Genomic DNA, 25,749 nt, shown 5'->3' on the forward strand with positions numbered 1-25,749 from the left:
AGCACCAATCCCAGAGAATAAACATGGAATATGGTGGTTTTCTTGTTTCTAGGAACAGGGTGTTTAAGCACGAAGAGCACTAATACTGTAAGGACTGACTCATGTTAAAGGACCAGAACACCAAAAAAAGTGTATTATTTGCATATAAATATATTGTGCTGTTACGCGGCATGGGCAAACGTGTTTTTGTATCAAACTATAGTTTATATAAATACACTGCTGTGAGGCCTTGGGGATAGTCTTTTAATCTGAACTGGGCGAAAGCTCATGTTAACACAGCAGAGAAGTTATATATAATGAAATGGGTTTTGTTCTTGCACTGGAAATTAGACAGGGGTTAAATGCCATGGCTCTATACAGGACTGTTATAGAATAACAGCCTCTCATATAAGACAGGACGTTTGTTGCCAAAAATACATTATTTATAGGTGATCAAACAGACACAACTATTAAATATAAAAAAGAAAAAACTATTGACATTACTGGGCCTTTAATGTAGAGTTATTGCGCTATAACTGGTTGAGGCACAAAACCTGCACACCTCAAGCTAATCAGCACAGTTGTAAGTGTGAATATACACCAATTTCAGGATAGTGATATTCCTTAAGGGTTGGTTATCTGCCTTCTGACTCTTTTCAGCTTTCAAATGGGGGTCACTGACCCCATCTAAAAAACAAATGCTCTGTAAGGCTACACGTTGATTATTATTGCTACTTTTTATTGCTCATCTTTCTATTCAGGGCCTCACCTATTCATATTCCAGTCTTCTATTCAAATCAATGTATGTTTGCTAGGGGAATTTGAACCCTAGCAATCATATTGCTGAAAATGCAAACGGAGAGCTGCTGAAAAAAAGCTATAAAAAAAAATTGCAAATTGTCTCAGAATATCCCTCTCTACATCATACTAAAAGTTAACTAAGGCGAACAACCCCTTTAAAAATGGTCATACACAGTGACCCTGTATGGTCTCCACCAGTTCGGCTCTCAGGGACACAGCATGGTCATCTTTGTAATGATCAGAGCAGCAAGAAGTGAAAGAGAGCTGCACTGGCAGATATGATTCATCAGCCAATCAGATTTTTTTCAACTTGTCCGATTTTCAAGTTTCAGTTGGGCACGTGCAAGTACGTTCCACACACTTCTCTGAAAATAAACTGCTGCTATACAATACCATAGCTACTGCAAGGGTAAAGTTAAAGTAATAAATAATAATAAATAACCTATAAATAATATCATAATAAGCTAGCTAGTGGCACTCGCCTTTATATGGCAACTTCTAACTATATACAGTAATTTACAATGGGGGTACATTACTAAATGTACTTAACAACTATGGAGCCCCTGCAGAATTTGTGAAATTGTAGTTTAGCAAGAAGGCTGCTGGTTAGAAAGCAAATATTAAAGGGGTAGTTCACCTTTAAATTACATTTTAGCCTGATGTAGACATTGATATTATGAGACTGACCAGCAATTAAAAGTCTGCAATTTGCCTTCACTTTTTTGACGTTTTTTCCCCCCAGTTATTTAGCATCGGCTCTGTGGTTTGGTATTTTCAGCAGCTATCTGATTGCAGGGTCTAAACGAGGATGAAATTGCAACAATAGTTGTGAGTCCCTCCAAAAACAGACAAGTTTATTAAAAAATGCTAAATTATTTATTAGGACATAGTAGAAAACGGTCTAACGTGGGTACTTACTCATAGGCTCTAAACGAGGATGGTTTAAATGAGAGACTGAGGAAGGACATGAGAAAGATGAATTAGAGAGGGTCCGAATACAAACAGAAGCATTAAAAAGTAACAATAACATTGAAGCCTCGCAGAGCAATAGTATCATGGCTGCCCTTGTCAGTAACCCCATTTGAAAGCTGGAAAGAGGCAGAAATGGAAAGCAAACAATATCAAAAATAAATAATGAAGACCAACTGAAAACTGAACATCTGTACAGCTATCTACTCATTGCTGCCAGGGGAGGGAAATGGGCAATTATTAAAAAACAAAACAAAAAAAACAATGGGATCTCCACCCAAAAAGCAGGTGTTTGTTTTGCATAATGAGAAAAATGCCCTTTCCTATTCACTTCTCTGTTTGCCACACTGCAGATCTAATGCATTTGAAATCTGCTCTAACAAAGACCGAACTCTTTCACATTTCTCCTCTTTCTCAGGAGTCTGTAACTTTACATGCACTGTGGGCTCTGAAGTCATGTCTGAAGGAGAGTCGACTCCTGATATAATGTTTTATAATGTTTCAATGAAAGAAGGGCAAGCAGAGGAGGGGGAAATAAAGTTAGATCATTCTTTCAATACCCATTATATTTGCAAATAACTTCAAAATCATCAACATTCTAATTGACTGTTACATCCTACATATTTGTATTTGTAAAATGTGGGTGTATAAGTTCCCCTTAAAGGGATACTGTCATGGGAAAAAAAATTTTTTTCAAAATGAATCAGTTAATAGTGCTGCTCCAGCAGAATTCTGCACTGAAATCCATTTCTCAAAAGAGCAAACAGATTTTTTTATATTCAATTTTGAAATCTGACATGGGGCTAGACATTTTGTCAATTTCCCAGCTGCCCCATGTCATGTGACTTGTGCTCTGATAAACTTCAATCACTCTTTACTGCTGTACTGCAAGTTGGAGTGATTATCACCCCCTCCCTTTTCCCCCCAGCAGCCAAACAAAAGAACAATGGGAAGGTAACCAGATAACAGCTCCCTAACACAAGATAACAGCTGCCTGGTAGATCTAAGAACAACACTCAATCGTAAAAACCCATGTCCCACTGAGACTCCTTCAGTTACATTGAGAAGGAGAAACAGCAGCCTGCCAAAAAGCATTACTCTCCTGAAGTGCAGGCACAAGTCACATGACATGGGGCAGCTGGGAAATTGACAAAATGTCTAGCCCCGTGTCAGATTTCAAAATTGAATATAAAAAAATCTGTTTGCTCTTTTGAGAAATGGATTTCAGTGCAGAATTCTGCTGGAGCAGCACTATTAACTGATTCATTTTGAAAAAAAAATTTTTTCCCATGACAGTATCCCTTTAAATAACTGCCCATTTGTGGCACACTTACAGCACACAGGCACACAGATGGGAAGGCTTAGGCATCAACATTTCAGTAGATCTGGACATACTGCTTTGCAAGTATCTTACCAGTTCTGATACCAAAACCATAGTCATGTCATCAAGTAGCATCTTCATAACAGTTCAATGCAATGCAATCACCTTATAAAAAACAAGGTGGGAGCATGGATAATGCAGGGGGGCTTTTCCATCTGCAGTGTATGTACTGGGTGAATGTCATCAGAACAATGTTCACGTTTCACTCTACGGTTAAAGTTACTAAAGTGAGGCAAGACAAGTGTTTCTTGCAAATTACAACCCACAGCCTGCACAATTGCAAGTGCAACTTCTCTACATTTTTACACCTGAAAACAAGTTTAAACCAAGGACAAATTCCCAGGGATTAAGACTTCTCCAAAACAGGTAAAAAGAAACAAAAATAACGAGTTTAACCCTCAGGGTAAACCACTTATGCCCTGCCCCATGACTGGAAAGCAGAACACACATTATAAAACAGTGAGGCACATCACAGTAGCAGTGCTATGAGGTGTTCCTATACTACATGTAATGACCGTTCTGAAGAAGCAAAGGAAGGCTCCCAATAAAGCAGTATAACAGTGTGCACAAAGAAATCAAAGGCTAGACTGTTGTCAGGGACATTTGCTTAGTGGCTATTCTAAACACCAAACAATCTGCTTAGTGGATCTTGTAAATTTCCATATTTCAAAACACAAGTCACATTCTGAATGTAGGAAGATCCCTGTATCCCGAAAAAACATTTGTATTCTGATACCAGAATTAAATACCCACAGAACTCTGAAGTCTGTGATCATCAAGTCATCTAGATGGATACACTGTTTTTTCTAAATTGCTACCAGGGGGCAATATTAGAAACTGCAGCAGATTCTTAATCACTCAGACTTTAATCAGAAAGACCCAGGGGGCAGAGTTAAGCAAAGATAGTCTCCTCTCTCCTCTTCTTAGTGAGAATTGTGCCAGGCTTATGTTGAGCATCAGGGTGGTTGGCCAGTTCAGGTGGACAGGATGACACTGGGCTTTCAAGAATGGCCTGCTTGAGGTCATAGAACACGGAGGAATCTTCTTTGGTCAGGAAAGTGATGGCAACACCACTCTTACCCGCTCTTCCGGTTCTTCCTATACGATGGATATAATCTGCAAAGAAGATGATTGCGGTTAAGATCAGAACTAAAAACATGTCATACAAACGCAGTCAGGAATCAGCAACGATCAAGATAAGTTTAAAAAACTCATATGCAAGGGATAAACAACATTCCTAGATAAAGGGACACTGATACATTTAGCATTTCTGGTATGGCTTTCAACCCAATATCTATTCTGGTAGCTTGACAAGCATTGCTCCGGATTATAGTCACTGGCTCATATCTTTGGCAAAACTTATGGTAAGTCATTAAGAAAGTTCTAACCACATACCGGACATGTGAGGAATACAGATAGCATAACAACGTAATTTTGGCTTAGCAGTATCTGTATTTTTGTCAGAAGCTCTAGAGCAGGGGTCAGCAACCTTTACTATCAAAAGAGCCATTTTGCCTCCTCTTCCACTAAAGAAAAATAGTCTGGAGCCCCAAAACATAACACATCTTATAAAACTTATAAAAGTTTTAACCTTTTTTTTATTTTAACTGTTACAACAACAGAATACAACAAACAGAAGTGCAGTGTGTATGTGTAGGCCTACTTTGAAAGAAATTAAACACTGAATAGCCCAATTAAATGCTAAAGTTCTCATCTGTTGCATTTGACTTCTGTTTCTGAAGCTCCATGCTGATCTTCCCTTATGTCTTGTGTGTGATGGCGGTAAGGACCATGATCATCTTGCTGTGGCTCGGTCACTCCTGAGAAGTCTATACAGCCCTTACACCTGCTGGCGGCTTCCTAAGTGTGCGACTGTGGTAACATAACCGTTAGCTTACCGAAGTCGCACACTCAAGCAGATGTGAGGGCTATAGATGACAAGGCAAAGCCGCAAGACAGAGCCGCAGCAAGTAGGATGAAGAGCCGCATGAGGCTCCGGAGCCGCGGGTTGCCTACCCCTGCTCTAGAGAATGGCAAGGCATCAAATGAATATCAAAACACAGCGCTCTGAATAAAAAAGAAGACCTAATTCTGTATCCTATAAAAATTGCATATGTATCATATGTATAAAGTCTTAAAATAAAACAGAAACAGGTTGGTATGAGGCTTACCTTCAATATTCTTGGCCATGTCATAATTCACAACCATAGACACATCCTGAATATCAATACCACGCCCAGCAACGTCAGTGGCAACCAGTATATCCTTGGCTCCAGCTTTAAGGTTGGACAATGCAAACTCTCTTTGTTCTTGGCCTTTGCCACCATGCAAGGTACAAGCATTGTACTGTAATAAATAAACAATAGAGTTAACAAACAATCCTAGTAGTACTTATTTCATTCATTTCAAGGGGTTGTTCACCTTCCAACATTATTTTCAATTAAGTTGTTTTCAGATTGTTCCCCAGAGATAAAGACTTTTTTCAATTACTTTCCATTATTTATTTTTTACTGTTTTTCCAAAATCTAAGTTTAAAGTTGAATGTTTGTGTCTCTGGTGTTTCAGTCTGAGAGCTCAGTAATTCAGGTGCAGACTCTAAATTGTTACAATTTTGAAACATTTAGTGGATCCATTTCTCAGCAGCATCTCTGGAGTATTAGCAACTATTGTATTAATTCTAACAACTGCCTTTAATGAAAACCAGGGATTCTGCTCAGCAGGGACAAAGATAAGAAATGTATTAACTAAATGTATCAATTTAGAACAGTTTACAGGGTCGGCGACCCCCCTCCCAGAGCTGCTTTCAGAAGATGAGAAATGACACTTCAATATTAGAAAAACGGTCACACATAGAAAATAGAAAGTCATTGGAAAAAGTCATTATTTCTGGTGAACAATCTGAAACCAACTAGTTGTTTCAAGGTGAACCACCACTTCAAAAAAAAAAAAAAATTGCTCACTACAAGCAAAGAGTTAGACCTGGTTTCACCCTCATTCTGGCAAGCAAATACCTTGACTGAAAGACTGCACAACATATGGGAGACTGTTGCATTTTACATACCCCCATTTTCTCCAGAGACTTTGCCAGTACATCACATCCCTTCTTCTGGTTGACAAAGATAATGATTGGTGGATCAAATCCTTTCTCCAGGATGGCCAGCAATTTCTTCCTAAAAAGGAAAAAACAAAAATCCAATATAACAAGCTGGTACATAACTTTGAATGAGGACAGCTGCATACAATTTACTCTTAGTAAAGCAAAAGCCACTGTCATACACACAATGTATAGTCATTTGTAATCATTTATTAGCTATTTTATACATTACTCACAAATTTACCAACACAACTTCGTAACACATCTGCTTACCTCTTCTCTGCTTCTGATGTGAGGAACACCTTCTGTTCTACTCTCTCATGAGGTTTACCAGCAGAGCCAATATACACCACTGCAGGTCTACGTAGATAACTTCTTGCCAAACGCTCTACAGCCGGTGGCATTGTCGCTGTAAACATGACAGTCTAAGGCAGAAAGAAAGCCAATTGAAAATTCAAATGAATGCAGTGACAGGTTATGTTCTAATCAACATACCATTTCCATTTAATCATCGTTTCATGGCACATTCAGAGTTTGTTACAGATTTATACTAAAGGATTCTTTTATAGGCGTATAAACACTACTGTAATCTTTTTAGTGTGTCTCTATTAAAAATCACATTTATTCCCAAAAACAAATCTATTTTACATTTTTGATGTAAATAAATTTTTTTTTTTGGTTCAAGGGGACCTATCACCCAGACATAAAAAGCTGTATAATAAAAGTCCTTTTCAAATTAAACATGAAATGTATTAAAGCGTTCATAGCTGTAGTAAAATCTCAGCTGTCAATCAAATATTGCCTGCCCCTCCTCTATGCCTTAGGGCTTAGGCATAGAAACAGGGCAGGCAATTGCTTTCACTTTCCATTCAGCACTTCCTAGATGTCACTGCTCTCCCCACATAATAATGAATTCCCAGACCGAAGGAAACAAGTTAAAAAAATTTATAGTGTAATTAAAGTTAATTTTGCTTGACTAACATGATAAAATAGAATTTGGAATTTTTTTTTGGGTGAGGGGTCCCCTTTAAAGATATACAAATCCAAAATTTCTCTTACTGCCTTAAGGTGGCCATACACGGGCAGATAAAGCTGCCGATATCAGTCGTTTTGTCTGCCTGTGTATGGGGGCTTCCGATGGGTCTTCCCGATTGATATCTGGCCACGATATCGATCGGGAAGGTTTGATTTTTACCCGACCGACCCGTCGGAGCCCCTTGGCGTATCGTAATTCGATCATTCAACCATACGGCCGAACGTTCGAATTACCCCCGATATAGCCATGCCGTTAGTGGCATATCGGGGAAAGATCCGCTCGTTTGGCGATGTTGCCAAACGTGCGGATCTTTGAGTCTATGGCCAGCTTTACACTCTTCTACAATACCTGTCTGTATTTGTGTTTTCCAGATTCAAAGTTGGCAGTCATTTTCTCTGGATCTTCGGCCTCATCAGTATCGGGCTTCTGGTTTGTCACTGGCATGTATTCTAGAATCTTCTGGACATCAGGCTCAAAACCCATGTCAATCATACGGTCAGCCTCGTCGAGTACCACATAAGTACAGCGACTAAGAACCAAGTAGCGATTTTCGAGTACATCTATGAGGCGCCCAGGAGTGGCAATTACAATCTTTCAGAGGAATAAATAATCATGTGTTAGTGGCTAGCACTATACATAGTACAGAGAGAGAAGAACATGGACAAGAGCACCGTGCACAAGTCCACTCGACAGCTAAACTTACTATATGTACATAGACCAATACACAGACTAAAAGCCCAGATATAAGCACCCAACAAACAACAAGGGATTCCAGAATGAAATAGGACAAGCAAATTACCATTTAGATTGTAAACTTGTGCAAACTGGCCCATATAATTTATTCTGTAATTCTGTCATTTTAATGGAATATCACTGTAATAAAAACATCCCGGGTAAATGTTAAAGATATGAGCCATACCTCACAGCCCATTCTCAGGCGGAATCCCTGATCCTCACGAGAGATACCACCAATAACAGCGACTGTCCGGATTCCAAGTGGTTTTCCAAACTTGATGGTCTCCTCCTCAATCTGTTGAGCCAACTCTCTTGTTGGAGCCAGAATAATGGCATAAGGTCCTTGGTCGGATTCTTCAATCCTGGAAGCACAGACACTGATCTCACTATTCTATAGCCTACCACACAAGAACAATACTGAAGAATGGGTGTTAGAGATAAAAATAAATAATAACAATAATAAGGCACTCCCATTGTAAAACTGAGCACGCAGAGTGTGCTGGTCAGACAGTTTGTCCAGATTTAGTGGAATTGCCCTAAAAATGTGCTCGATGGGTTGCAGTATGTGACTCACACAAGCAGTATGCCTAGGGTTTCAACTAAAATAGAATCCACAGTCACATTTTGGGTTGTTGCTCCATTATTAAAGTGATACTGGCACATTCATGAATTACAGAACATGTCAAAAGTACGAATGGTGACAAAATTCTTCCATGTTATAGTGCCCCCATGCTGGAAGAAGGCTTATGTGTAGTCACATATAATATCCCATTCTCGTCTACAAACAACGACTCTGCAGAATAGGAAGTTGTAAAGTGAAAACGTTTCATTATCCTCATATTGCTTAATAAAATGATGCATACATACAGTTTAAAAAGCCCTCAAAGAGGAGTCCATAAAACTATGGCAGTATTGTTATTCCCCCTTCCTGATTTCTTATTCTTTTGCATGTTTGTCACACAAAATGTTTCTGATCATCAAACACATTTAACTATTAGTCAAAGATAACACAAGTAAACACAAAATGCAGTTTTTAAATGAGGGTTTTTATTATTTAGGGAGAAAAGAAATCCAAACCTGTGTGAAAAAGTAATTGCCCCCTGAACCTAATAACTGGTTGGGCCACCCTTAGCAGCAATAACTGCAATCAAGCGTTTGCGATAACTTGCAACGAGTCTTTTACAGCGCTCTGGAGGAATTTTGGCCCACTCATCTTTGCAGAATTGTTGTAATTCAGCTTTATTTGAGGGGTTTCTATCATGAACCGCCTTTTTAAGGTCATGCCACAACATCTCAATAGGATTCAGGTCAGGACTTTGACTAGGCCACTCCAAAGTCTTCATTTTGTTTTTCTTCAGCCATTCAGAGGTGGATTTGCTGGTGTGTTTTGGGTCATTGTCCTGCTGCAGCACCCAAGATCGCTTCAGCTTGAGTTGACAAACAGATGGCCGGACATTCTCCTTCAGGATTTTTTGGTAGACAGTAGAATTCATGGTTCCATCTATCACAGCAAGTCTTCCAGGTCCTGAAGCAGCAAAACAACCCCAGACCATCACACTACCACCACCATATTTTACTGTTGGTATGATGTTCTTTTTCTGAAATGCTGTGTTACTTTTACGCCAGATGTAACGGGACGCGCACCTTCCAAAAAGTTCAACTTTTGTCTCGTCGGTCCACAAGGTATTTTCCCAAAAGTCTTGGCAACCATTGAGATGTTTTTTAGCAAAATTGAGACGAGCCTTAATGTTCTTTTTGCTTAAAAGTGGTTTGCACCTTGGAAATCTGCCATGCAGGCCGTTTTTGCCCAGTCTCTTTCTTATGGTGGAGTCGTGAACACTGACCTTAATTGAGGCAAGTGAGGCCTGCAGTTCTTTAGATGTTGTCCTGGGGTCTTTTGTGGCCTCTCGGATGAGTTGTCTCTGCGCTCTTGGGGTAATTTTGGTCGGCCGGCCACTCCTGGGAAGGTTCACCACTGTTCCATGTTTTTGCCATTTGTGGATAATGGCTCTCACTGTGGTTCGCTGGAGTCCCAAAGCTTTAGAAATGGCTTTATAACCTTTCAAATTGAACTCAGGTGTGATAAACCACAGTTAAGTTATTTTTTAACAAGGGGGGCAATCACTTTTTCACACAGGCCCATGTAGATTTGGAGTTTTTTTTCTCCCTTAATAACGTAAACCTTCATTTAAAAACTGCATTTTGTGTTCAATTATGTTATCTTTGACTAATAGTTAATGGTTTTTGATGAGCAGAAACATTTAAGTGTGACAAACATGCAAAAGAATAAGAAATCAGGAAGGGGGCAAATAGTTTTTCAAACCACTGTAGTATAACATGCAGGGCACTCGCTATAAATATTCAATGTCCCTTCTTTCACCAAGGAAAACATTTTCAAAGCAAGATAATTTACCTGTCTATTTTGGGGAGAGTTGTAATCCAGACCAACAGAGGAATTAGGAAGGCAGCAGTTTTACCACTACCGGTTTCGGCCACACCGATAATATCCCGGTTCTGCAAACCAATTGGGATGGCTTGTCTCTGGATAGGAGTTGGCTCCTATAAATGGGAATAACAAGGTATGCTCAGGTTAGCGGGTAATACTCACAACAAACAACCCCAATGTACCCTGTGTAGGATTATATTGTTTATTGACCATTCATACTGCACAAGAAGCCAATAAGAGTGTGTTTTTCCATTTTCTTGCATTCGAATACTGACATTATTTTCTTAACAGTTTTATTTATCGAATTCATACGCCTTCTTTGTATATATGTTATTAAATGCTGCAGCATGGAAGAGCTATATAACCAGTTCCTCACACGCCAGCACCTACAGTACTCACCTTATAGCCACATTTGTCAATTACTTCCAGTATATGTGGAGGAAGAATTGAGTCAACCCAAGAGCGGATTGGATTGGGGATCTTGCCACCTTTTGTGGTGATGCTGTAATCTTCTCTGAATATACGCCAGTCCCTGTCCGTCATTTCATCAAGCTTCTTCTGAGACCAGTGCCTATCATCCCAGCGCTGCTTGGCTTCTTTTTTTCTTACCTTGCGAAGCCTTACCCTGAGATAAGTCAAAATGGTTTATTCCATTTTGGCAAAATTAACTCAATGTATAAGCAATACACATCTTTCTAAAACATCGAATTCATGTTGCTGCTGGGTGTCAACAACCAGTTTGCCACTAAAGCTACCAGTGGGGTAAATTCTTAATCACACAAATATATATCTAGCCTGTTAAAATGAAAGTCAGTAGAACCTAGTCACTGGGAACATATACAGGAACCGTTTCTTGCGGAATTAAAATAAATGTGTAGAAACAAATGTTATAGCCCGATGCAGTGATGATACAACCTAAACATATTATTGAAGCTGTTTGTTGAAGGCAATGAGCTAACTGGTCACTGAGGAGTTAATATCATTTGAAGAAGCCCACTGTCTCCTGAGCAGAGCAAATATCACTGCTGCTTGGTAACAACAATATGCTGCGTGCATAGTAGAGAGAGATAGAGGAAGAACCTAGATAAAGATGAAAGTATATGCCTAGGGAAGAACATCAGCTCAGCCTCATTAAATTGCAAGTAACCAACACACATTCTACTTTTGCTGCTGCCCTGGTTGAGATGTCTATAAATCTATGAATTACAAAGGAATTGTGCTTTGCACGCCAGTAATGAGTGGGAAGAGGGAGAGTTTGAAAACAGAGTGCAGATGGAGCTGCTGTGAAAAGCGTAGTTAGCAATGCAAAAAAATGCATTCAATCTCGCTCATAGGCCAGGCAAGTTCTCCTCCACACAGTCAAGCTCACACCGAAGGAAGAAAGCACGTTTGTATTATAAAAACACATGGGATATTTAACTCTTCAATCGCCTGCAGCTTTCTGACAAGGAACTCGAACTACGATGCTGGCACTGTGTTCCAAAGCCTACAATCAACGGAACCTAATTATAGCTTAAAAAAAAAAAACATGATTACACTCTTGTAAAAACAAACAATAACACTCACTCAGATTGTGAACTTAATAATGAAATTAAAGGGGATCTCCTTAACTGAACGAAAACAACCTTAAAGAAAAATTCCATTATAAAGTAATTAACATTTTCTATGGTTTTAACGCTATGTGTACATGTAATTGCCACTGAAAGCAATATTTGTTTATCTCTTTCTGTTCTCTGGTTTGGATTCTTGATAAAATATAGTCAGTTTTCATCCAGGTTTTTAATCACGGTCTCAGGAGTCAGCAGCACTCCAGTTAATATGATCAACCATATAGATACTGCTTCAAAAGCAATTACATTTACACTTATTCTATTGCTTTAAATGTGATATAATACACACTGAAAAGCTGCTTACATTACACTTTTTTTTATTAAAGGTGCTGATCACCTGAAAAAATTAACTTTTACTAAGGTGTAGATATCAGAAGGTAAGTTGCAAGTGGTCTTATTTGTTGTTGTGGTTTTTGCATTATGTTCTTGAGACCAGGTACCCCAAGAGTATGTGGGTAAAACCCAGATAGGACATCATTCAGTACAACAAATTAAACTCCATTTTAGGTTATAGCATGACATGAAGGATCCAGCTATAAATGATCAAATGCCTAGGAAAGTAGTACAGGAAAGTAGAATTCAGTACAGGGCAAAGTGTGTCAAAATAAACAAGGACAAACCTATTGGGCCAAAGTGTGAGAGGTCAAATGAGATTTAAAAAACTGCGCCTTGAACAACTGAAGCAATAGAGATGCAATTTAAACACAGATACCAAATTAGGGTAATTTTGTGTAGCCGTCTGGCATCTGAAGATATTGCCATGAGAATAAAAAAAAACCTTGCTTATCGTCTGTTAAATTTAAAAATGGTACCACCACCCCATCTAAAATCAGTGTCGGGATATAGTAGTAAATAAACAGACGGCTAATGAAGAATCTTCTCTGCTGTTTAAGTTTTATTGTGCCTTCATACATGACATGTTGTGGAGTTTCCCCCTTTCTCAAGTATACGAACTTGAGGGGGAAACCATGAAACATGTCGGGTATGAAGGGACAATAAAACTCAAACAGCAGAAAAGATTCTACATTAGCCGTCTGTTTATTTATAACTATATCCTGAATAAAGACAGAATCAGTTATTTCTACCCCCTTACCATTTAATTGCTGAAATGGTTGTTACCTGGGTGACACTGCACTCATTCAGCTATAGCTAAGTGAATGCAGCTGAGTGAGAAATCACTAATACCCCCCCTAAAAGGAAAACTATATCCAATGAACAATGTAAGTCTCTATAAAAATACACTGCATAAAACAGCTCATGTGTAAAACCTTGCTTCATGAAAATAAACCATTTTCGTAATAATATACTTTTTAAGTTGTACGTGCCATTGGGTAATCATACATTTTAAAATATAAGGCACACCCCTATGGAGCACACAAACAAACCAAGCAAACTATACATGTCAGGTCACAAGAGCCAATAAACAGACAGTTGTTTCTTTTGCTTCCACACTTCTTCATGTTACAGTTAGAGTTGTAGTATTTCTGGTGAGGTGATCTCTGAGGCAGCACACAGACCATCACGAAATGGTGGTTCAAGGCAAGAGTTGTAAAAAGGCGATTTTTATTAACATACCGTATATACTCGAGAATAAGCCGACCCGAGTATAAGCCGAGGTACCTAATTTTACCTACGAAAACTGGGAAAACTTATTAACTCTAGTATAAGCCTAGACACAACTACAGCCCTGTCTCCCAGCAGCGCACATTCTGCCAAAGCAACCGCCCCAGTGATCAACCGGACTTCTTTGCAAAGTTGATGGTGACAGAGATTACTGTGTGCATTACGGATTACTGTGTGCATTGTCCCACTGTCCCACTACCATGTGCAGAGGGTGCTGTTTGATATTGCCATCAATGTTAATCTTTCGTATAACCAACAGAGGGCGCTGTGTGATATTGCAGTCACTGTTATTCTTTCGTATAACCAACAGAGGGCGCTTTGTAATATTGCAGTCACTGTTATTCTTTCATATAACCAACAGAGGGCGCTGTGTGATATTGCAGTCACTGTTAATCTTTCATATAACCAACAGAGGGCACTGTGTGATATTGCAGTCACTGTTATTCTTCCATATAACCAACAGAGGGCGCACTGTTATTCTTTCATATAACCAACAGAGGGTGCTGTGTGATATTGCAGTCACTGTTATTCTTTAATATAACCAACAGAGGGCGCACTGTTATTCTTTCATACAACCAACAGATGGCGCTGTGTGATATTGCAGTCACTGTTAATCTTTCATATAACCAACAGAGGGCGCACTGTTATTCTTTCATACAACCAACAGATGGCGCTGTGTGATATTGCAGTCACTGTTATTCTTTCATATAACCAACAGATGGCGCTGTGTGATATTGCAGTCACTGTTATTCTTTCATATAACCAACAGAGGGCGCACTGTTATTCTTTCATATAACCAACAGAGGGCATTGTGGGATATTGCAGTCTCTCCCCAAGTGTACTGTTGGTATAGGAATGACTAAAAGTGACTGGAATCTCAGCTACTCCGGTCGGGTACCGCTGACCCGAGTATAAGCCGAGGTAGACTTTTTCAGCACATTTTGGATGCTGAAAAACTCGGCTTATACTCGGGTATATACATACCAGTTTGCTAAGATTCTTTAATATGCCACTTAATTTGATATAAACTATCTGTTGCTTAATTATTCATTTTGGGGGTATAGTTTTCCTTTAAGGAAACTGAATCAGCATATTATGACCAACGTCACAATGTCTCATATATATATTTAATCTTTTGCCAGATCTCACTAAGAGCCCCCCTAAAGGCAAATGAATCAGCATCTTGTGACCAACTTAATTATCAACGTCACTTACTCTTCCTGTTCCTTTTCTTCCAATGTCCGTCTTTTCTCCATGAGGTCTCCATAGAATTGGGACTGTTCACGCTTCTGTTGCTTAAGATCTATGCCAGCAATGAAGCCGCGTCCAAGAAGCTGGACGTGGTGTCGTTCTTTGTACCTGAGACAAGATATAGTTCAAGATTTGAGGCCATCCAGCTGCAAAAACCTTTTTTATGGGCCCAGGCGCAAATTTGCCCACTGTTTATAAATGAACCCAACTAACAGCTCTATGATCAACTATGATATAACTTCAGCAGTGTCTAATAGAGCACTCCAAGGAAAAGTGGCAATTACACTGGTGCTAGCTCTGGTTAGTATACAGTCCCAAATGAGCAGCACTACAAGAGATTAATGATATTTAAGAGATATACATAAGGCATAAATTGCAATTACATTAATTTTTGTCATCTTACCTCTGAATCTAACAATTCAACTACATTGACCCATAGCCAGCCAGTAATTCTGGTTAAACCTTTGTCAATACAGTTACTGACTGACATATGTTTCATTTGGACAGATGTAGTTAATACTAATAACATTTTTTTTGAAAGACTGTTTTACATCAACACATTCAAATGTCATGTAAATGTGTCTGGATATTATTCAATTAGGATGCCAAATAACCAAGTATGTTGGTAATTGTTATGCTTAGCAAAAGAAAAGGATATAAGGAAAACCCACCATTAACCCACAATCTTTCAATAATACACCACAGTTGCAAGATTAGCTGCATGCGTAACATATAATCACTAGACCTTGGGAAGCAGCTTAAGTTTTTTCCTAGGCTTCTGAAAATTATCTTTCCACTATGCAAGAACTCCTTAAAGATATATTGGTATGCAGTTTCAGAGAGGCTGATCAAGCCAAGCAAAAAATGCAGTAGACTTCATCACTTTCAGTAATAAGCAGTCAAATAAAATGTGACTGCTTGACGCAACAGGACATCTGATCATTTAATTAATTCGCCCAGAGGTATGATAATTCGGCTTAAGGTGCCTTCATAAACTCATTGACTGATAAGAGTATCAGTAGACCTTTCAGTAGATGCAGGAGTTTGCGATTTGTTGTAGAAAAGAAAAGTCATGAGAAAAAAAACCTTGAGGATGATGCAAGTGGGGTAGGATTTCCTGCAGTTCAACAAAATCCATGTAATTATTTAAAAAATATATATATGTAAATAGAAAAGGATTCAGTGTGTAATAAAACATTGCTCTGTTACTTACAGTGGATTATAATCAATGGAAGTATCTTCTGAGGCATCCCATTCAAACACAAATTTTCTGTCATTTAGATGGCGAGTTCGCCGTCGCTTTTTTAAACCTCCCAGATACCGCTCCTGTAAAAACAGATAAATTAAGTTTGCCGATAAGTTTGCTGATAGCATGATGTTAAATGTTACTCAAATTTGTCTGAAACATATAAGATGTGTCGGCTCCGATGAAGAAATGCTAGACTTTGCATTTCAAGCTGAAATCTGTAGAGTCTCTTTGCACCGGAGCGGACACAAGGCTTCCAGACACGGGCAGACAAGAAGATTCAGCTAGTGGTCAGGGGGCTGAAATCAGCCTGCAGATTTCAGCAGGCTGATTTCTGCTCCATCTGGTCTTAGCCTCAGGGAATCTCCCCAAGACCCCAATGCAAAGCTCTGAACTACACAGCACTAATATATTCCACTGTGACCTATATAACGCAACCTCAGAGATCTGGCAACAGTAGCAGTGATCAGTTAGATGAAGATTTTAAACGCTTTTGCTTTAGTCACTATTTCAAACATTACCTTTATCGCTTGCAGTTCCTTGGTTTTATCTTTTTCCTCACGAACTTTTACTCTACCCTCATTGTCTTCATTACCATTGTTCTCTCTCTCTATCCTTTCTCTGCGCTCTCGACGTTCCCTCTCCTGTGGATCCTCTGCCAAATAATAAATTAGGTTATTCAGCAGAGATCATTAAAAAAACATTAAATCCATATATATATTTTTTTTAACCCTATATAGGTTTTTTTCATAAGACGTTGATATTTATGCAGTACAAACAACAAGGTTGAATTTACTGTATTATCTCACTGGCTTTCTGTAGCGATAATACTTAAGCCTTCCATTGATGAAGTATGACAAAAGGTCCACTACATGAAAAATTTTGGACAGCACTCATAAAGAAGTACCTTCACCACATTAAAAATGCGGGGTTATAAAGCTACCAGTTAAATTCTTGCTTCCCAAGAACCAAGAATCCAACCTTTTTCTATATAAACTGGAGTTGTGAAGGAAGTCAGTAAAAGATATATATACTATAAAAGGAGAAGAAACTTGTAGTGTCCATTTCTCTACAACAGGATATTTATTCCCATGGTACCTTTGTACCCCAATCTAGGCAAGAGAAAGTGAAAATATATTCATACCAAGCATTCTCCTCCCAGTTTCTTGGAACTGTTTCCTCTTCTTCCGTTCCTCTTCTAATATGTTCTGCTTCTCTTCCACCTGCATCTGTCTGCGCTTCAGGGCCTCAGCCTCCCTCTCTGCTTTGGAAAGGAATTTTGGCTGCAAGTCAAGACATTTAAGTTAAAAAATAAGAGACTTTATCAGCTCAAAGTTGAAAAAAAATATAGTTTTATCTCCAGTTTACGCCCTTTTAAACATTGCCCCCCCTTTTTTTCATTGTGTAAATATTGCAAATCTAACCCCAATTCAACTTCATTTTACACTTTATGGCGTCTACTAAAAAGGCCCGATTTATATTCTGGATTTTAGAGTTTCCCCCTCTAGCACAATGAAAATTAAATCTGAAGAACCATATCCTAAACTCAGGTTTATGGACAATTGGTCTCTTTATTTTGATAGGGTAGCCTCTAGGTATAAATCTAAAATTTTTGAGCTGTTACAGATTTAAATATTTTATTTTTGGCGTGGCCTATAGCTCAATGCGAACAGACATGTAGTCAGGAGCTCCTCTCTTTGGGCCGAGATAATTCTGATTCTAGATCGATTACAGTCGATCAAAACGGCCTCAGAAGCACTGGATTGGCAGCAACTACCTCAGTGGGGACTAATGGGGGACTAATGGGGGACTAATGGGGCAGCTAAAAGCTCAAAAGAGAACCACGATGACGGCCAACAGGCTAGAAAAATATGCCCGCAAAGACAAGCAAGATGACTCATGGGCCTCATCCAGCAGCCCTCCCTCGCCATCCGTGGAGCACCCAAGCTGACACTGCAAGAAATCCTTAAAGAAATCAGAGAGATTAAAGGGATACTGTCATGGGAAAAAAAAACTTTCGACAATGAATCCGTTAATAGTGCTGATCCAGCAGAATTCTGCACTGAAATCCATTTCTCAAAAGAGCAAACCGATTTTTTTATATTCTATTTTGAAATCTGACATGGGGCTAGACATATTGTCAATTTCCCAGCTGCCCCCAAGTCATGTGACTTGTGCTCTGATAAACTTCAATCACTCTTTACTGCTGTACTGCAATTTGGAGTGATATCACCCCCTCCCTTTCCCCCCCAGCAGCCAAACAAAAGAACAATGGGAAGGTAACCAGATAGCAGCTCCCTAACACAAGATAACAGCTGCCTGGTAGATCTAAGAACAACACTCAATAGTAAAAACCCATGTCTCACTGAGACACATTACATAAGTTACATTGAGAAGGAAAAACAGCAGCCTGCCAGAAAGAATTTCTCTCCTAAAGTGCAGGCACAAGTCACATGACAGGGACAGCTGGGAAATTGACAAAATGTCTAGCCCCATTTCAGATTTTAAAATTGAATATAAAAAAAATCTGTTTGCTCTTTTGAGAAATGGATTTCAGTGCAGAAGTCTGCTGGAGTAGCACTATTAACTGGTGCATTTTGAAAAAAACAAGTTTTCCTATGACAGGATCCCTTTAAAGATACCTGCACAAGCCTCATCAGTGCCAAGATGGACGAAATTAAGATTGACCTCTCTATTATCAAGCACGACCTGCAAAGACTGAGGGAGCGGACCGCTGCAGTCGAGCAACGGGTCAGTGGCTTGGAGGACACATGTGCACTGCTGCCTGGACGGTTGCAGGAGATGCAGCGTCTGGTAACCAGTAACACTGCGAAGATGGATGCCCTGGAGAATCGCCTCCGACACAACAACCTGCGCTTTGTCGGATTGCCTGAAAAAGCTGAAGGGGATAAGCCCGAGCAATTTATTGAGCAGTGGCTGGCAGAAATGTTTGATTGTGCAAAGCTCTCCTCTATCTTTGCAATGGAAAGGGCCCATAGGATTCCGACCAGGCCTGCACCTCCTGGAGCTCAGCCGAGACCTTTCATTGCCAGGCTGCTGAATGCACAAGACAGGTATTCCATTCTGCACGCACCCGGGACACACTACAACACCAGGCGGCTGTGCTCTCCATCAATGCGGATTATTCTGCGGAAGTGCAGTGACAGCACGCCAAATTCGTGGAGGTTAAGAAACGTCTGAGAGCAGCCAAGATGGTCTATGCCATGTTGTATCCTGCACGCCTGAGGATCACCCTGAACGGGGCAACGCAGTTCTTAACAGTGCCACAAGACGCATCAAGATGGCTTGACTCTTAAAATATCCCAGCACATTATGGGCCAGAGAGGGGGGTCAAAGTAAAAGGTTCCAGCACAGACTTATTTGTTCACAGCCTGGTTTGGGCCTGACCTAACAGCCACCACCAGACACTTCAAGTTTAATTAAGGGATGAATTCTACCCCAAGTTGGGGAAGGGTGGAAAGGGAGGCAATGTTTTGACGGGACTGTTTAAGGTTAATGTTCTACCTATAACACTGCTCAAGAGAAAGTTGCAAATTGGTAATGTGCCCATTGTACATAAATGCTATACCAAAAACGCTATACCACAAAAGCTGTAAAATGGCTACGAGACTTATCAGTTGGAACGTAAGAGGCCTCAATTGCCCGATAAAGAGGCAACTGGTACTTGATTATCTTAAAAGAAAAAATGTGGGAAACCCACCTAACTGGGGGAAAAGTCATTGCTCTCAAAAAGCCCTGGGTGGGCATACCACGCAGCATACACAAATTATTCCTCTGTTGCGCTTCTCATACACAAAACAGTACCAGTCCAGGCGAAGTCAGGTCCAGGCAAAAAGGTTAAACAGGCAAGGTCAAGATCAGGATCAATAGCAGAAGTAATATAGCGCACCCAGGAACTCACTAAGTGGAACCTATTGTAGGGCAAAGTCAGCAGTGCTCCAGCGTCTTTTATAGGCCTCCTTTGGCGCCAAAAACGGACGCAGTGACGTCGGCGTCCTCACACTGGCATCCAATACGACACTGAGGGGCTGACGACCAATTCGACACCGGCAACGCGTCTGACGCTGGCGTGATCTCACAGAGCTGCGCCCAGGAGGAACCGCATGGGAGACAACTCATATATGGCACAAATGGTTCAAAACAAACATCTGTTCTCTAAAGCGCAGGTGTACGACAGGGGGAAAGAGCGGGCAAAATGCTAAGCGATTTAATACCCCACCAACAATAGCTGCACTAAAGGAACAAAGTTTTAACATTATTACTGAAGCTGAGGGAGTTGAAAATATCTTGTTCCAATTTTACACCGATTTGTACTCTTAAAAACTATTAAAGCCCACAGCAGAAATAGATACTTTCCTAGCAGGACTAGTTACCCCCAAGCTGCCTCTCCAATATAGGGAGTTCCTAGACAGTTACATCACCATAGAGGAAATCACTGAGGCAATCGAGTCCTTTCCCAATGGGAAGGCCCCAGGTGCAGATGGGATACCAATTGAGGTTTATAAAAGGCATGTCACCATGCTGTCCCCACAACTCCTACAAACCTTCAACAAGGCCTTACCTGACTTGATTTATGAATCAGCGATAGCTTTACTATCAAAGCCAGCAAATACCAATTATTATGTGAGTCGTATAGGCCCATCTCACTCCGCATTAGACATTGCTAAGGTCTTCGATACTGTTGAATGGCACTTCTTGTGGAAAACATTTACCCACTTTGGTATAGGCCCAATGTTCCAAAATCTGGTCAAGCTGTAATATCACTCCCCCAGGACTTCACTGAGGATCAATTCTACAGTAACAAGCTCATTCCCTTTGGCATGTAGTACACGGCAGGGCTGTCCTCTGTCCCCTTTGTTATTTGCCCTGGTAATTGAACCCTCTGCACAAGCAGTGCTGCAGTCTAATAAAATCAAGTGGTTTAAAATCAACAGTTTGGAGGAAAAGCTACAGCTCTATGCTGACGATACACTTGTGTATTTAGGGGACAGGGGACATTCTCTCTCTCTAAATCAGTTTTGACCATCAGGAGGTAACATGAGCTATGCCCATAGTTGAGAAATTGACATATTTGGGAATAGAAATAACCAAGAACCTACAGCAGTATAGCAAATGTAACGTAGAGAAGCAGATAAATGTTTAAGAGAGAAAAACAGAACTTGGGAGCGCTTACCCCTGGGTAGGATATAGCTCATTAAAATGCTCGCTATGCCCAAACTTCTATACCAATTATGGCACTCTGCCACCTGGGTTCCCAAGAAAACCTTTGACACCATGAACAGTTTACTTCGAAACTTTATATGGGGTAAATCCAGACCTAGGTTGAGCCAGGATACACTTATGAGACCAATAGGAGAGGGGGCTTGCCCTCCCCAATATGCTTCACTACTATTTAGCTGCCCAGCTTATGCCCTTATTCACTCTAATTCATCAGAATCACTACCCACCCCTATATATAAGCTTTGGAAGGCATTGACGCCTTCATCTAACTTTCCTTGGGATGTTATATTTGGGACAACTGAAAAACCCCTAAATCCTATCCTTCTAATGCATAGGCGGGCCTTGGACAAGGTCCATGTGTTAATTGCCTATACTCACCATGATCCTCAAATGCCACTGTGGAACAATGCAAGGTTTCCCTACATGGCCCACATAATACCTCCTAAATGCTGGCTCAAAAATGGGGTACAAACTATTGCAGACGTATGGGTGGATGAATCACCTAACTCCTTTGTGGAACTAAAAGCCCAGCACAAATTACCCAATGCACAATGCCTAGTATACCAGCAACTAAGGTCAGCCTTGGTCAGGCAAAACAAACTACATCCTATCAGACTAGATGTCTCTCTGATGGTGGGAATTCTCCAGAGGGGAAATCAAAAAGGGTTACTATCTTGTGGATTGTAGGAGTGGGGTCTGGAAGCGTGCGTGTGACGGGGGGGGGGAATTGGGATCCCTTGTGGGCCCCGCCGACCCGGAACCACTCGCTGTTGAAAAAGTCTTGCTCCTTCCTGACCCCCCTCGCCGGCACCACATGAGGAAGTAACGCACATTGAAGAAGATACACGCTGGCGGGGGGAAGAGAGCTCAGGGGAAATTGTGGCGGGGGCCTGCAGATGGCAGAGGGGGAGTCTGGGGGACAGGAAACCTGCAGGTGGTCAGAGGCCCATGCAAGTGGTCTAGGGGGGGTCGGGCCGGAGGTGGCCAAAGATTGCTCATTGGCTCTGCCACATCTCAACATCCTCTTCAGATCTCACACATAAAGTTGTGTTTTAGAGTACATGCTCTTGGGTGTAGGGGTGGCAGGGTGTGACAATCATGTTTTTAAGTCAATTTTATGGGGTGCCTCTGTGTCACTGCTGAACAGTACAGTATGTGCAATGTATGCTCTTGGGGTGGAGATCTAATGTTGCCAGTGTCATGCAGCATTTGTGAAGGAAAGTGCTTTAAAGTAATGAAAATATCATGTAGTGTTGCCCTGCACTGATAAAACTGATCTGTTTGCTTCAGAAACACTACTATAGTTCATATAAACAAGCTGCTGTGGAGCAATGGTGGAAATTGAAAAACGGCTATATGGCACAGGTTAACTAATGGATAACAGATAACACCATTAGACAAACAGAGCTTATTTGCTATCTGATGTGTAACCGGAGCCTTTTCTCCTTTAAAAGGCTGCACCCAGTGCTACACAGCAGCTTATTTATATAAACAATAGTATTGTTTCTGAAGTTAACACAGCAGTTTCACCAGTGCAGGGCAATACTGCATTATATTTTAATTACTTTAAAACACTTATTTTTTGACGTTACTGTTCCTTTAATGTTTGTCTTCGCAATGTCAAATTGGTATTCTTCCCCACTAACGGTACTAGTCAGCTACAACCACTAGATTTAGGCATAATCCATGCTTTTAAATCCTACTACAGAAGTCTTGTGAATAGGGCCTTGAGTGAGCTTGAGAGTGGCCAAGATCCCAAACAACTGAAAATAAATGTGCTTGATGCTTTGCACTACACTGCACAAGCGTGGAATCAGATTAAGCAATCTACCATTGTTAACTGCTTCCAGAAAGCTGGCTTTCATGGTGAAACTGAAGAGACGGATGAAGACAACCTGGAAGAAGAGAATGATGAATTGAATGATGCCTGGGAGCAATTGCAAACAGGAACAACATTCAGCAACTTTGTTGCAGTTGACAACGACATTCCATCTTTTGATGTCTGTAAAACTGATGAAATCCTGAATGATCCCATTAATGAAACAGATCAAGATGATGATGAGACCACTGAGCCAGTAGAAGATGAGGAAATCCATATTCCCACTAGTTCTGAAGCGCTGTCAGCAATTGTTACACTCTGAAATTACCTCTCCACTGTAGAAAGTAATGAATCTCTTTTTGACAATTTGTACAAGTGGCAAAAACAAATTGAGCAGTTTAGCAGGCAAAAAAAATGACAAAGCAATGCAAAATATCAGATTTTTTTGTCCGGTACTTGTGATGTACAGTGTATGTACAGTTAACGTGCTGTAAAAGTACGGTACCAGGATATACCACTTTGACATTGCAAAGATGTAAGTGTGCACTACAGTATGTTAAATACAGTAAATGTACAGTTCAGCACAACAGGGTGTAATACTGTACTGTGTACAACGAACAGATGCGGCCGCGATCCGACGGGATTTTTTGTCCCATCCGATCGAGATCTGGCCGACTTGCGGCCAGATCTCGATCGGGGAAACCCATCGGGGGGCCCCATACACGGGCCAATAAGCTGCCGACTTGGTCTGTCGGCCGCTTTTATCGGTCCGTGTATGGCCACCTTTAGTCTGCTACCAATGATCCTCAATGTATTACAAGACATGTACTTATTGATATGTCTCCTGTATTATGTAATACCTGTGTACTTTATGATGTATCACTGTTTGTACATTGTTTATCAATATACTTGACTTGAGCAAAAAAAAAATATATATATATATTTTTGACAACATTAATGACTTGGTGTCATTATAAAACTTTTTGATGTTGTAAATCCACCATGCGAGGTTTAGTTTTATGTTGGTCTGGTTATTTATCATTACTTTAGGGGTTTATTGGCTCATTAGCCTTATAATGTAGTTTTCGTGCCTATATTTATAAAATTATAATATACTCGTGTGTTATAAACTGCATGGTATATGCATTAATGTAATTTTATCGTACTTAACATTCTCTGTTAAAATGTAAATCTTTTATGTTTTGGAAAACCCAATAAAAATGATGAAACACAAAAAAAGACATTTAAGTTAACAAAATTTAATAGTATAATATAGGAACAGAATAATAGTGTATAAAATTAAAGTATAAAAAGTAGTAAAACATGCAATATCTTTTTTTATGGCATATAATGGAGCGTCTCATACGTGGCTGCCCGATGCTATAAAATATTTGACATCTTCATCTACCTTGATTTCAAAAGGATGAAGAAAAGGAGAAAGATGATGGATTAAGTTCATTAAGTACTGATTGAGGTCAGACCTCTGTCTTAATCATTAGGATAAAATCTGTATAGCCAACAAGGGGATCTTGGGTGTGATTTTGATCTTCATCTACCTTCACACACAGTTTAAGCTTCAAATCTTTCATATTAGGTCTAAATACAAGGGAAAATATACACAGTGCAAGTTGACTATCGTGTGTGACTAGCTTAGGTTTTCTACAGTGTTTTAAAGGAGAAGGAAAGGTTAAAACTAAGTAAGCCTTATCAGAAAGGTCTATATAAATATACCAGTAAACCCTCAGTAATGCTGCTCTGAGTCCGCTGTCAAAAGAAACACAGGATTTCTTTAATTCTATTGTGTACACATGGGCTTCTGTATCAGACTTCCTGCCTTCAGCTTAAACCTCCTTGCCCCGGGCGTGAGCATGCTCAGTTTGCTCCTCCCCCCTCCCTTCTCTGCTGTAATTTGAGCCCAGAGCTATAAGTGAGCAGGGAGAGACTCAGGCAGGAAGTGATGTCACACCAAGCCAATACTGCAACTGCTATCCTAAACAAAAAACAGAGAGAGCTTCTAGAGCTTTTAACTCAGGTATGGTAAAACATCTACAGAATAAATATAGCATTCTAGCTTGCACTATTGCAGCTAATCTATTGGCAATAAAATGCCCCCGTAGCTTTCCTTCTTATTTAACCAAGTTATAATTACAGATACTGCAAGCCTGGAAGTATAGATGACACGGCAGATGCGTTGAGCTGTGCATCATTTTAATATATTGTAAAAGAAAAATAATCTTCCAAGTTAGATTTGTGTGGGTTGTGTGGGTCCTAAATGTTTACTGAGGGACCCTGAAATGTGTTATATAAGGGAAACGTAACACTGGTAAACACTACTTGAACTAGAGAAGGATTTGCATCCAATAAATTGCTACGCTACAGCTCCAATGATTTTTGTGATAGACTTGTTATTGCTGGAAAAAGATCAAATTAAACAGAATTTAAGTATGCTTTTCTTCTAGAGAACAGGGGAGTAACTACTGCTGCTGAAGGGGGAGGAGCAGGTATAGGGGCCCCATAA

At 40.1% G+C, this 25,749-nt stretch overlaps 1 protein-coding gene across 3 annotated transcripts in view; it reads right to left on the reverse strand.

The window, feature by feature from the left end:
• Positions 1-3,385: 3,385 nt before the first annotated feature.
• ddx23.L (DEAD-box helicase 23 L homeolog) overlaps positions 3,386-25,749 on the reverse strand; it is a 30,393-nt gene continuing 8,029 nt past the window's right edge. For all 3 annotated transcript variants that reach the window (XM_018247359.2, XM_018247362.2, XM_018247361.2), the window contains exons 7-18: positions 17,316-17,454; positions 16,693-16,826; positions 16,139-16,251; positions 14,890-15,033; positions 10,841-11,066; positions 10,409-10,554; positions 8,180-8,357; positions 7,609-7,851; positions 6,498-6,649; positions 6,192-6,300; positions 5,302-5,476; positions 3,386-4,246 (exon numbers count right to left, since the gene is read on the reverse strand). In XM_018247359.2, the coding sequence (XP_018102848.1) occupies positions 4,023-4,246; positions 5,302-5,476; positions 6,192-6,300; positions 6,498-6,649; positions 7,609-7,851; positions 8,180-8,357; positions 10,409-10,554; positions 10,841-11,066; positions 14,890-15,033; positions 16,139-16,251; positions 16,693-16,826; positions 17,316-17,454 (1,983 nt within the window). In that variant the 3' untranslated portion in view covers positions 3,386-4,022. The remainder of the gene's footprint in view (positions 4,247-5,301; positions 5,477-6,191; positions 6,301-6,497; positions 6,650-7,608; positions 7,852-8,179; positions 8,358-10,408; positions 10,555-10,840; positions 11,067-14,889; positions 15,034-16,138; positions 16,252-16,692; positions 16,827-17,315; positions 17,455-25,749) is intronic.

The sequence above is a fragment of the Xenopus laevis genome, chromosome 2L (assembly GCF_017654675.1).
Source record: "Xenopus laevis strain J_2021 chromosome 2L, Xenopus_laevis_v10.1, whole genome shotgun sequence".
NCBI lineage: Eukaryota > Metazoa > Chordata > Amphibia > Anura > Pipidae > Xenopus > Xenopus laevis.